The sequence below is a fragment of the Leuresthes tenuis genome, unplaced genomic scaffold (genome assembly GCF_036924035.1).
Source record: "Leuresthes tenuis unplaced genomic scaffold, fLeuTen1.0.hap1 SCAF_13, whole genome shotgun sequence".
NCBI classification, from domain to species: domain Eukaryota; kingdom Metazoa; phylum Chordata; class Actinopteri; order Atheriniformes; family Atherinopsidae; genus Leuresthes; species Leuresthes tenuis.
Genome location: NW_027325367.1, coordinates 33,470,431 through 33,482,815, shown reverse-complemented (window position 1 = coordinate 33,482,815; position 12,385 = coordinate 33,470,431). Strand labels below are relative to the sequence as shown.

Sequence of the window (12,385 nt, the reverse complement as noted above, 5' to 3'; positions counted from 1 at the left end):
GGTTGAATACTGATTCTGGTTATAGTTCAGTCCTGGTTCTATTGGATCTCAGCGCTGTATTTGATACTGTAGATCACAGAATCCTGTTGAACAGGCTGGAAAACTGGGTTGGACTTTCTGGAGCGGTCCTTAACTGGTTCAGGTCCTATTTAGAAGAAGGCCGGAGTTATTTTGTTACAATTGGCAGCTATGAATCTGAGCGAGTGGCCATGACTTGTGGAGTCCCCCAGGGGTCAATTATTGGACCTCTTCTGTTTAACTTGTATCTGCTCCCTTTGGGTCAGATATTGCAGAACTTTAACATCAATTATCACAGTTATGCAGACGATACACAGCTTTATGTGTCTCTGTCACCAGACGACTGCAGCCCAGCAGACGTACTGTGTCAGTGTCTGGAGGAAATAAACTCCTGGATGAGAGAGAATTTTCTACAATTAAATGAAGACAAAACTGAGATCATTCTGTTTGGTAGCAAAGAGAAGAGGGTCAGCGTTGGTAAATATCTTGAGACTCGGGCCCTTACAATCACAGACCAAGTTCGTAACCATGGAGTGTTGATAGACTCAGATCTGACTTTCAGCACCACATCAAAGCTGTCACCAAGGCAGCTTTTTACCAACTCAGAAACATCATCAGAATTAAAGGTTTTCTCTCCCAAAAAGACCAGGAGAAACTCATCCATGCATTCATCTCCAGTAGACTCCATTACTGTAACGGTCTTTTAACTGGACTTCCCCCAAAGAGCTTTAAACATCTGCAGCTCATCCAGAACACTGCTGCTTGAGTTTTAACCAGGACTAAGAGATCTGAACACTATAATTTTATAATAATAATAATTTTGATTTAATCTTATTTCTATTCTTTTACGTATTTGTAATGCTTCTTCCGCTCCCCGCTGCAATGCTTTTATTTTATGTAAAGCACTTTGAATTGTTTTGTACATTAAATGTGCTACAAATAAATTTGACTTGACTAACTGATTATCTGTCCATTTCTGCATTTAGCTCTTTTTTGGTCTCCCAAGCTGAAGTCATACAGCTTATAACCAAAGTTTAGCTCTTCTGATACTGAGAAATAGATCAGTGAATGTGAAGCAAATTCACTTGTAAAGCCGATACAACAAAGCCACAGATTTCCAAAGTGGGAAAAATGTACGGATACTGCTTACCTGTCGGTGTCTCCATACACAACACGAGCTCCCCATTTCTTAGTGTCATTGACCATCTTGATGGCTCTTTCCAGGGTCTCTCTGGCTTTGTGGACTATGCTGTCTCCCACCTAGAGACAATAGATTTAAAGAGATAATGTAATGTCAGTCTGAACTACAGTATCTATGAGGTGTTTCAACCATTCTGCTCCTTCCAAACACTAAATAGTAAAATATGGTGAGTGTTGCAATCAAAGCTGCCAACCATGTTTTCCTGCTAATATTTCAGTGGCACAGAACAGCAGAATAACATGGCAGACTCTGGTTACTGGCACACGTCAGAGGCCATGCAGTATCTTCAGCTTGTTCTCCTAATTTATTGTGTTAATTCAACTTCAAATGGACACCCAAAGGAATCAAATATCTGGAAACACAATAAAGATTGTTATAGCCCCCCAAATGATATAAATGCACAGTTGTTACTTAGATATGATAAAACCCAGAATTACCTCAGACAAACTCTGTCACCCCAAAAAATTAGATGGGACTATCACTGCCAAGTACAGAATATTACAGCATCTCATTTGAAATGGCCAAGCTGGCTAAACACTGGGGTGGGAAAATTCATTTTCTCCTCTCCTTTCACAATTCAATTCAATTCAATTTTATTTATATAGCGCCAGATTACAACAATTGTCATCTCAAGGCACTTAAATAATATAGTCCAATTCAAGCCAATTGGAATTCAATTCATTGTAATCATAATCCAATTAATTCATATAGAGCCAATTAAAAAAATTAATATCCTAGCTAAGGAAACCAACAGATTGGACCGAAAGTTGTCTTCAGTCCAATCTCCCGTCCTGAGCCTGAGAGACTGTGGAAAGGAACGACTCCCTTTAACAGGAAGAAACCTCTGGCAGAACCAGAACCAGGAAGAAACCTCTGGCAGAACCAGACTCAGGAAGGGTGGCCATCCGCCTCGACCAGCTGGGGTTTGAGAAGACAGAAAAGAGGGAAAAGAGGGGGGAAAAACACCATAACACCATTCAAAGGATATCTGTTGGAACAGGGAAACATAGGTTAATAACCACAATAATGTTACATGTACATAAAATCAATTGTGAAATTAAACAGGGGGAAAGAGAGCAAAGTGAGGAAAGGTGTGACAGATGAGGCCCCCCAGCAGTCTAAGCCTATAGCAGCTTAACTATGGGATGTTTCAGGATTACCTGAGCCATCCCTAACTATAAGCTTTATCGAAAAGGAAAGTTTTAAGCCTAATCTTAAAAGTGGAAAGGGTGCCTGCTTCCCAGACATTTATTGGCAGCTTATTCCACAAGAGAGGGGCCTGATAACTGAAGGCTCTGCCTCCCATTCTACTTTTAGAAACTCTGGGAACAACAAGTAAACCTGCAGTTTGGGAGCGAAGTGCTCTGTCAGGAAAATACCTTACAATTAAATCTTTAAGATATGATGGAGCTCGGTCATTAAGAACTTTATATGTGAGAAGAAGAATCTTAAATTCTATTCTGAATTTAACAGGGAGCCAATGAAGAGAAGCTAAAACTGGAGAAACATGATCTCTCCTGTTAGTTCTCATCAGAACTCTGGCTGCAGCATTTTGGATCAGCTGGAGGCTTTTCAGAGAATATGTGGGACAGCCCAATAATAAGGAATTACAGTAGTCCAATCTTGAAGTAACAAATGCATGAACTAGTTTCTCTGCATCACCCTGAGACAGGATGTTCCTGATTTTAGCAATATTACGAAGGTGAAAGAAGGCAGTCCTAGAAACCAGTTTTATATGTGCGTCAAATGATAAATTCTGGTCAAAAATAACTCCAAGGTTCCTCACTGTAGAACTAGAAGCCAAGGAAATACCATCTAGAGTAACTATATAACTAGACAATTTCTCCCTGAAGCGCTCAGGTCCAAAGAGAACAACTTCAGTTTTGTCTGAATTTAAAAGCAGACAGTTCTGAGTCATCCAGGTCTGTATGTCTTTAAGACAGGCTTGTAGTCTGACCAACCTATTGGTTTCATCTGGTTTCATAGATAAGTACAGCTGAGTATCATCAGCATAACAATGGAAATTTATGCCATGCTGTCTGATAATGTTACCTAATGGAAGCATGTATAAAGTAAAAAGAATCGGTCCAAGCACAGAACCCTGAGGAACTCCATGACTTACGCCAACATGTGAGGAAGATTCTTCATTTACAAGAACAAACTGGAATCTATCAGATAAATATGACTTAAACCAGCCTAATGCGGTTCCTTTAATCCCAATAACATGTTCAAGTCTCTGTAACAGAATGCTGTGATCGATCGTATCAAATGCAGCACTGAGATCCAACAGGACAAGCACAGAAACAAGTCCGCTATCAGAAGCTAACAGGAGATCATTGGTAACTTTCACCAGTGCTGTTTCTGTGCTATGATGCACTCTGAATCCTGACTGAAACTCTTCAAACAGATTATTTCTATGTAAATGATCACAAAGTTGAGCTGCAACTATTTTTTCAAGAACTTTAGACAAAAAAGGGAGATTGGATATAGATCGATAGTTAGCCAACACTTCTGAATCAAGAGTAGGTTTTTTAAGTAAAGGTTTAATTACAGCAACCTTAAAAGTCAGAGGTACATATCCTGTCAACAAAGACCGATTGATCAAATCCAGTATGGAAGTATTGATTAAGGGGAAAACCTCCTTGAACAGTCTGGTTGGGATTGGGTCTAAAATACAAGTTGATGGTTTAGAAGAGACTATTGCTGTTGTTAGCTCAGAGAGATCAACTGGGCAGAAGCTGTCTAAATACAATTCAGGTTCTAAAGATACTTCTAAAGCTGCTCTACTTGATGATACATCAGTGATAATAATGGGAAGGATTCCATTAATCTTCTCTCTGATAGAAACAATTTTATTGATGAAGAATCTCATGAAATCATCACTGCTGAGAGTTAATGGAATACATGGCTCAACAGAGCTCGGACTCTTTGTCAGCCTGGCAACAGTGCTGAAAAGAAACCTGGGATTATTCTTATTCTCTTCTATCAATAATGAATAATAAGCAGTTCTAGCTTTACGAAGTGCTTTCTTATACGTTATTAAACTATCTTTCCAGGCTAATTTAGACTCTTCTAAATTAGAGGAATGCCACTGTCTCTCCAGCTTTCTTGCAGTCTGCTTTAACGCAGCTGTGGATTATACCAAGGAGCCAACCTCTTCTGACTGATTACCTTCCTTTTCAGAGGGGCAACATTGTCCAGTGTTGTACGCATTGAAGCTGTAGTGCTGTCAACAAGAGAGTCAAGTTCTACTGGAGTAAAATTTAGGTAGCCGTCCTCTGTTATATCAGCACATGGCAGTGAGAGTTATCAACAGAAGCAAAAAGGTTTGAACATATTCGAAGACTGTCTGGTATGAAGTACACAAAATATACAGGAAATCTCCTAAAAATCCAAAGCATTCCTCTTTACGGTTCAATAAAAAATAAAAGTTGGTGAGCAGACTTTACATTGAGCTCAATGGTTGGGAAAAGGTGACAGACAATTTATTCACAGGAGACCATTTTATTTCAGGAAGCTTATAAGGAAAAAGACTTTGGAACACAATTTGGAAGGACCTGGTCATTTTTGGAAACACTCTTACCCTAAACTGTGTTGTTTGCACCATAAAGCATCCTGGTGGTATGAAAAATAGGAATACCATTAGCCTCAGGTAGGACAGGGGTGTCCTACCACAGCTGGATAAGTTTGGAATGAGAATATTCATCTGTGCTTCAGTCACTTGTGTCTGAGAAATTCTGAAGTTTTGGAAAGAGTCTCAAACTCTGACACTCAAAATGTGGACTGAACAAATGATGGCTGCGAGAAGATGTTGGGAAGGCTTAACTGTAAAAATGAGATGTCAAGGAGCAACGGGACAGTTTATATGATAAAATTAAAGCAAACCTCGGTATGAACCGGGTAGTGTGTCCTGGATGCCTGGCAAGTGAATATGACCCTGTTACCTCACTCCATGTCAGTGTCTATGAAGTGCCCTGTTCTGCTCATCAATAACAAATTCTGGATGATAAAAACACAGAAGGCAGACTGGTGGCTCACAGCTGACAGGAGGAGCTTACCTCCACGCTGGGCATGCGTCCAGAGTAGTTGGCCGCCGTGTAGCCGAAGGTGACGTTGGCAATGAGCTTGAGTCCGAGCTGCCGGGCGTCCAGCAGCTTCATTAGGGCTTTGTCCTGTTTGTAGGTTTTCATTGACTGCTTCACCATAATCCTCGTGTTGAGGATCTCCTCCAGCATGCTGGGCAGGACACCTTTACGCACCGACGGCTGAACGCAAGCAGCACGCAGAGGGGCAATTAAATCCATTTCACAGTGAGATCATTCTCTGATTGTCCACTAAATGCCACTTCATATACAATCATTCCTGCTGTGCAGCATTCTTACACACTAATGCTAAATAACTAATGCTACACTAATGCTAACAAACATCATTTCACAAAAGACATTTTAACCAAGCTGAATTTTTCTCTCTCGTCATCACTACACACCAGCACTCACTGCTCAGAGTGCAGCAAGCATGGCTGCAAAGATGGAGGCATGTGCTGTCAGTCGCTGTGCTCGTCCTCAACAGCAGCTGATGAACATTAATAAATGTTTTCAGTACAGTGCAATCTCCTCAGAGAGGGGAGTCAGACGGTGCTGTACCTTCACAAAGGCGATGCCACTGGGAGACACAGTGATGTCATCACGGAGCTGGTAGAGGAGCTCTGGTGGAACTCTGAGAGAGGTGCAGCCGAACTTAAACTCATCAGGCCTGGAACAGAACCATGGAGTGTTTCAGAAGAAAATTCCTTTTTTAAACAAAGAAGCAACTAATAAGGAGATGTTCTATTAACTGAGACACCCTGCTTCTGTCTGCCAGGCACTGCTTTTTTTCACATAACTTGAGAGTTAAAGAAGTCTTAATAAGTTCTGCTGAAGTGTGTGTGCTGCCCTGAGCTGTGTGCAACATGCTGAGCTCTCAGCATGTCTGTTCCATTAAACATAATGAGGGAAGGAAGGAATCGCTGGAAGGAGCTTTTCCTGGCAGACATGCAGCCAGAATAGGCTCAGTACACGCTGTAGGTGTGAGGGCCTGTCATGTCCTTACGTTCCCAGGCTGTCCACGTGGCCAAGGCAGGTGGAGTAGCAGTAGTTGTATGCAATGATGATGGATGGATAGAGCGACTGGAAGTCCAGCACAACCACAGAGTTACTGTAGAAGCGGGACTCGGGCTCCATCACTAAGGGGATGCACTGGGGTGCCCTTTGTTGGGCTCGCTGCTGCACACTGGGAGTCACAGGGATGTAGTTCAGGGGCTTGGCCACACGGAGCATCATGGACTCAACACGGTACTGAAAGCAAGAGGAGGAAGAGCACGATGAAGCAAACAGTGCGAGATACTTGAAGACAGTACATCAACTGAATCCACAACAATGAATATTCTAAAAAGGCTGTGCAGACATTTGGACATGTGATTAGCTTTTGGCCTCAGTATTTGTGATTCAAAGATGGGAGATTTTAGTTGAATAGATTTTTTCACTTATTCTGCTTCGTTCAACTGAAATAAAACATTCAGTGCATTTAAACTTATTTAACCATATAGTATCTCAATTAATGGGTCTGCGGGTGCGGGCGGGGGTGACAGAGACGGACAGCAGGGGGTAATGGTCAGAAATTCAGCGGGAGTGGGATTAAAAAAAATACTCCCACGCAGGGCTCTAAACGTGAGCCCATCTCCACTCTATCTGGCTCCATCTGCTCAACATCACCATGTTCAGCACTTTTAGCTTTCTGTTGATCAGTTGTGGCTAAGCTGTGTATGTCAGTGCCGTGAGGTCACCACAGCTGTGTCACTGAGAACAGCTGCTGAAACACGGTACAGAGTTAATGGGTGATGCATCAGTCCTGAAACATCCCTGTTTATGCCGCTTATTGGGACTCTCACTCATCTCTATACCTCAGTGATGAAAAGGATCATGAGGATCCCCATTTGTGGCCCGCTGACAGTCAGTGTTGCAGCATTTTTCACTTACAGAGCATGTTCTAGGACCGAGACTTGTAACAAGGAATTGTGTGAGCACCTGTGATCCCCGGGTCAAGACGTGGAAGAACTGAATCCCAAACACTCTTGCGAGCTCGCTGGTTCTGCCAATGATGTCATGCTGCTGCAGAAGCTGCATGGTTCCACACACATGGCTCACATAATGGTCCACCATCTTCCACCTACGGTAACACACACACCAGGACTATCAGAAAGTACAGGGAAATCTAGATATAGTAACAGGTTCTATTCAACTCTTTATTCTTAAGCATCATTCCATATAAGTGTTTTTTCTACTTCAATCTTCATCTGAAAAAAATCAATTTGTGTGGAAAAAATACAATTATACTGTTCAAACTAAGGTGCTTAAAGTAAAAACAGAATGAGCTGTGTAATTGAGCCTCAGCCCATGAAGAAGATGACTTGAACAAAGTGTGACTGATGCTGACGTGTACCTGTATAAGTCTGTGTTGTGGTCAAACCAGTCGGACAGCGTGCGGGGGCTGTGGAGAGGAAAGCGCTGGTGCAGCACGTGGAAGGCCACATTCTCAAAACTGTAGTTGTTTAATGTCACCTGCAAGGCAAACAAAACCATATTCACACCTTCTCCTCATAGTAATTCACATCCACAGAATGTCTTATTTGGATATTCACGTGTCCTGATTGTTTCTGTCCAACTTGTATGTTAGAACCAATCCCAACCAGACTGTTCAAGGAGGTTTTCCCCTTAATCAATACTTCCATATTGGATTTGATCAATCAGTCTTTGTTGACAGGATATGTACCTCTGACTTTTAAGGTTGCTGTAATTAAACCTTTACTTAAAAAACCTACTCTTGATTCAGAAGTGTTGGCTAATTATCGACCTATATCCAATCTCCCTTTTTTGTCTAAAGTTCTTGAAAAAATAGTTGCAGCTCAACTTTGTGATCATTTACATAGAAATAATCTGTTTGAAGAGTTTCAGTCAGGATTCAGAGTGCATCATAGCACAGAAACAGCACTGGTGAAAGTTACCAATGATCTCCTGTTAGCTTCTGATAGCGGACTTGTTTCTGTGCTTGTCCTGTTGGATCTCAGTGCTGCATTTGATACGATCGATCACAGCATTCTGTTACAGAGACTTGAACATGTTATTGGGATTAAAGGAACTGCATTAGGCTGGTTTAAGTCATATTTATCTGATAGATTCCAGTTTGTTCTTGTAAATGAAGAATCTTCCTCACACATTGGAGTAAGTCATGGAGTTCCTCAGGGTTCTGTGCTTGGACCGATTCTTTTTACTTTGTACAGGCTTCCATTAGGTAACATTATTAGACAGCATGGCATAAATTTCCATTGTTATGCTGATGATACTCAGCTGTACTTATCTATGAAACCAGATGAAACCTACAGGTTGGTCAGACTACAAGCCTGTCTTAAAGACATAAAGACCTGGATGACTCAGAACTGTCTGCTTCTAAATTCAGACAAAACTGAAGTTGTTCTCTTTGGACCTGAGCGCTTCAGGGAGAAATTGTCTAGTTATATAGTTACTCTAGATGGCATTTCCTTGGCTTCTAGTTCTACAGTGAGGAACCTTGGAGTTATTTTTGACCAGAATTTATCATTTGACGCACATATAAAACTGGTTTCTAGGACTGCCTTCTTTCACCTTCGTAATATTGCTAAAATCAGGAACATCCTGTCTCAGGGTGATGCAGAGAAACTAGTTCATGCATTTGTTACTTCAAGATTGGACTACTGTAATTCCTTATTATTGGGCTGTCCCACATATTCTCTGAAAAGCCTCCAGCTGATCCAAAATGCTGCAGCCAGAGTTCTGATGAGAACTAACAGCAGAGATCATGTTTCTCCAGTTTTAGCTTCTCTTCATTGGCTCCCTGTTAAATTCAGAATATAATTTAAGATTCTTCTCCTCACATATAAAGCTCTTAATGACCGAGCTCCATCATATCTTAAAGATCTAATTTTAAGATATTTTCCTAACAGAGCACTTTGCTCTCAGGCTGCAGGTTTACTTGTTGTTCCCAGAGTTTCTAAAAGTAGAATGGGAGGTAGAGCCTTCAGTTATCAGGCCCCTCTCTGTGGAACTGGGTTAAACTACCGGTATCCTCTGGAAAAGGACAAAAGGCCCATCACACTGGTGAGAATGTGGTCTGAGAGACAAGAGGGATGAAGAAGAGAAGACAAAAAGGTAAACTGAGAGGTGTGTGGGGCCATGCAGGGACACCTGCCTCAGTCTTCATCACCCTCCACAGGTTCAGGGTGATGCGCCCAATGATGCTGATCTCAGTCATGGTGCTGGCTCCGTACTCATCTCTCTCTGCAGCGAAGCGGTTCTCTTTCGAGTCACCTGAAGACACACAGACAGCCAATCACAGAGGAGGACAGAGGCTGAGGCTATCCATTCAACTCACACACACACACACACACACACAATTTCTACTGATCCTAATTTATTGAATTCCTTAATGCTGAATTAGGGGATTATAGAAAACAAAGAGCCAGATTCAATCATCAGATACAAAATCAAAGCCATTTGATCAGACTGGAGTGGTTAAAAGCAGCAGTGAAACACTGCAGAGTGAGCTCTGCTGCTGCTGTATGCTCTGCACATCTTTTTCTGTCAGAAACAATGGTTACTGTAGTCTCCTCTGCTGTATAAACAGCAAGATAACTCACTGAGCATCAAACATTAAACTGCTGACCTGAGAAATGACTGGCACTGATCACTGTCCTGTCCACCCAATCAGAGAAGGAAGCAAAAGGTGGTCAGGACCTGCTCGACAAAGTCAGCGGTGACCAACAGGACCCAAAGGAGCAGCATCAGCGTGCAGGTATGAGGCACCACGGGACAGAGGTCCCATGTCCATCCAACAGGTCAGAACTGTCTGGCACAACTTTTACGCTGTGTTTTGAGCACGGAAGCCTACCGTTTTAAAGATATCCTTACCCATGATCTAAAAAGTGACTCCTTGTGTGAAACTCAACTAAATGAAAGATCTTTGGGAGACTACTGAGAAGATATTATTGAATTTTCAGAAAAATAATCCTGGCCTTCCTTGTTAATGCTAAATTGTGGTTTGATTCAGGTCGTGGATATTTGTTGCATGTAATGTACCAATCTAGCTTTACCCTCTTGTCCTCTGCTGCTGTCAACAGTCAAATAAAGGCAAATTGCTCAGAAACTCCTCCGGTAGGAGGGCATGCTGCTTCAGGTGACAAAAACAGAAGATGTGTCTGAAACTGGACCAGTGGCTTTCACCAGTACATGAGCAGTGAGTCGAGACAATGCCCCCTATGGGACGACTCCTGATGGTACCTGGCACTCGTGACAGCTGCTGACACAGGTCCACTCCGAGTGCTGCGGCCCGCTGAAGAACGTAGCCCCACGAATGCATCTGTACCTCGTAGCCCACCAGAATGTCCGGGTCAAACCTGGCAGAACATGGTCATGTGAGCACAAAGTCAGAGTTCACCTTAGATAAAATCACTAAGCCTCTGCTCACAGGAATTAACAAAAATGATGGCACATTAAAAGGTAAAGCCTAGAACAAAAACGTTCTTCAAAAAGGTTTCTGAAAATCTCTAACGGGATATTTGAGTAACTGTTGTCTCCGTTCCAGGTCTACACACACCAACATATACCTTCTCACGATGGCGATCAGCTCCTGAAACAGCATCTTCTCCTCACTGGCATATGTCACCTTCAGCCCAGAGATGCCTGACCTGACCAGCAGGGGCGCCGTTACTCTGCGACCTGCTGATGGTGTTCAGATTCATCATCAGGGATTCTTTCTCGTAGAAGAGAATTTGTCAACATGACTGAAATGCAAAGTAGAATCCAAATATTCATATAAGACTTCACCTTGGCCACAACTTTGATGGTCTTTGTCCACCACAATGGCACCCATCAGCTGGGTGCTGTCCACTTCGAGCAGGGGAGCATCAGAACTGAAGCAGTAGAATAAGGCACATATGGGGTCAAACTCTGGATCAGGTTCGAGGTCACGGCGTGTTCTTGCATGGAGCTCCATTCCCATTAGTGTGAGGTACTGGACCTGGAGAGTAAAAAAAAAAAAGAAATGAGAAGAGAAACGTAGACCAACAATGAAAAGTAGCAATAACACTTATGTGTTGAGGTGTGTGCACACCAGACATGTTCACAAGTCCTTTTTTCCAAGTCCAAGTCAAGTCTCAAGTCTTTGAGGACCAATAACAAGTCAAGTCTCAAGTCTTTGAGGACCAATAACAAGTCAAGTCTCAAGTCTTTGAGGACCAATAACAAGTCAAGTCTCAAGTCTTTGAGGACCAATAACAAGTCAAGTCTCAAGTCTTTGAGGACCAATAACAAGTCAAGTCTCAAGTCTTTGAGGACCAATAACAAGTCAAGTCTCAAGTCTTTGAGGACCAATAACAAGTCAAGTCTAAAGTCTTTGAGGACCAATAACAAGTCAAGTCTAAAGTCTTTGAGGACCAATAACAAGTCAAGTCTCAAGTATTTGAGGACCAATAACAAGTCAAGTCTAAAGTCTTTGAGGACCAATAACAAGTCAAGTCTCAAGTCTTTGAGGACCAATAACAAGTCAAGTCTCAAGTCTTTGAGGACCAATAACAAGTCAAGTCTAAAGTCTTTGAGGACCAATAACAAGTCAAGTCTCAAGTCTTTGAGGACCAATAACAAGTCAAGTCTCAAGTCTTTGAGGACCAATAACAAGTCAAGTCTAAAGTCTTTGAGGACCAATAACAAGTCAAGTCTAAAGTCTTTGAGGACCAATAACAAGTCAAGTCTAAAGTCTTTGAGGACCAATAACAAGTCAAGTCTAAAGTCTTTGAGGACCAATAACAAGTCAAGTCTAAAGTCTTTGAGGACCAATAACAAGTCAAGTCTCAAGTCTTTGAGGACCAATAACAAGTCAAGTCTAAAGTCTTTGAGGACCAATAACAAGTCAAGTCTCAAGTCTTTGAGGACCAATAACAAGTCAAGTCTAAAGTCTTTGAGGACCAATAACAAGTCAAGTCTCAAGTCTTTGAGGACCAATAACAAGTCAAGTCTCAAGTCTTTGAGGACCAATAACAAGTCAAGTCTCAAGTCTTTGAGGACCAATAACAAGTCAAGTCTCAAGTCTTTGAGGACCAAT

The 12,385-nt window shown here is 42.0% G+C and overlaps 1 protein-coding gene across 5 annotated transcripts in view; it reads right to left on the bottom strand.

The window, feature by feature from the left end:
* The window catches only part of rev3l (REV3 like, DNA directed polymerase zeta catalytic subunit), a 76,043-nt gene that overhangs the window by 7,204 nt on the left and 56,454 nt on the right, over positions 1–12,385 (bottom strand). For 4 of the 5 annotated variants that reach the window (XM_072362820.1, XM_072362821.1, XM_072362823.1 and 1 more), the window contains 10 exons: positions 11,113–11,305; positions 10,893–11,007; positions 10,567–10,682; positions 9,479–9,597; positions 7,697–7,815; positions 7,282–7,423; positions 6,308–6,552; positions 5,863–5,971; positions 5,278–5,484; positions 1,169–1,278 (listed from right to left, as the gene is read on the bottom strand). In XM_072362820.1, the coding sequence (XP_072218921.1) occupies positions 1,169–1,278; positions 5,278–5,484; positions 5,863–5,971; positions 6,308–6,552; positions 7,282–7,423; positions 7,697–7,815; positions 9,479–9,597; positions 10,567–10,682; positions 10,893–11,007; positions 11,113–11,305 (1,475 nt within the window). The remainder of the gene's footprint in view (positions 1–1,168; positions 1,279–5,277; positions 5,485–5,862; positions 5,972–6,307; positions 6,553–7,281; positions 7,424–7,696; positions 7,816–9,478; positions 9,598–10,566; positions 10,683–10,892; positions 11,008–11,112; positions 11,306–12,385) is intronic. The other variant, XM_072362822.1, reaches the window with a different exon arrangement.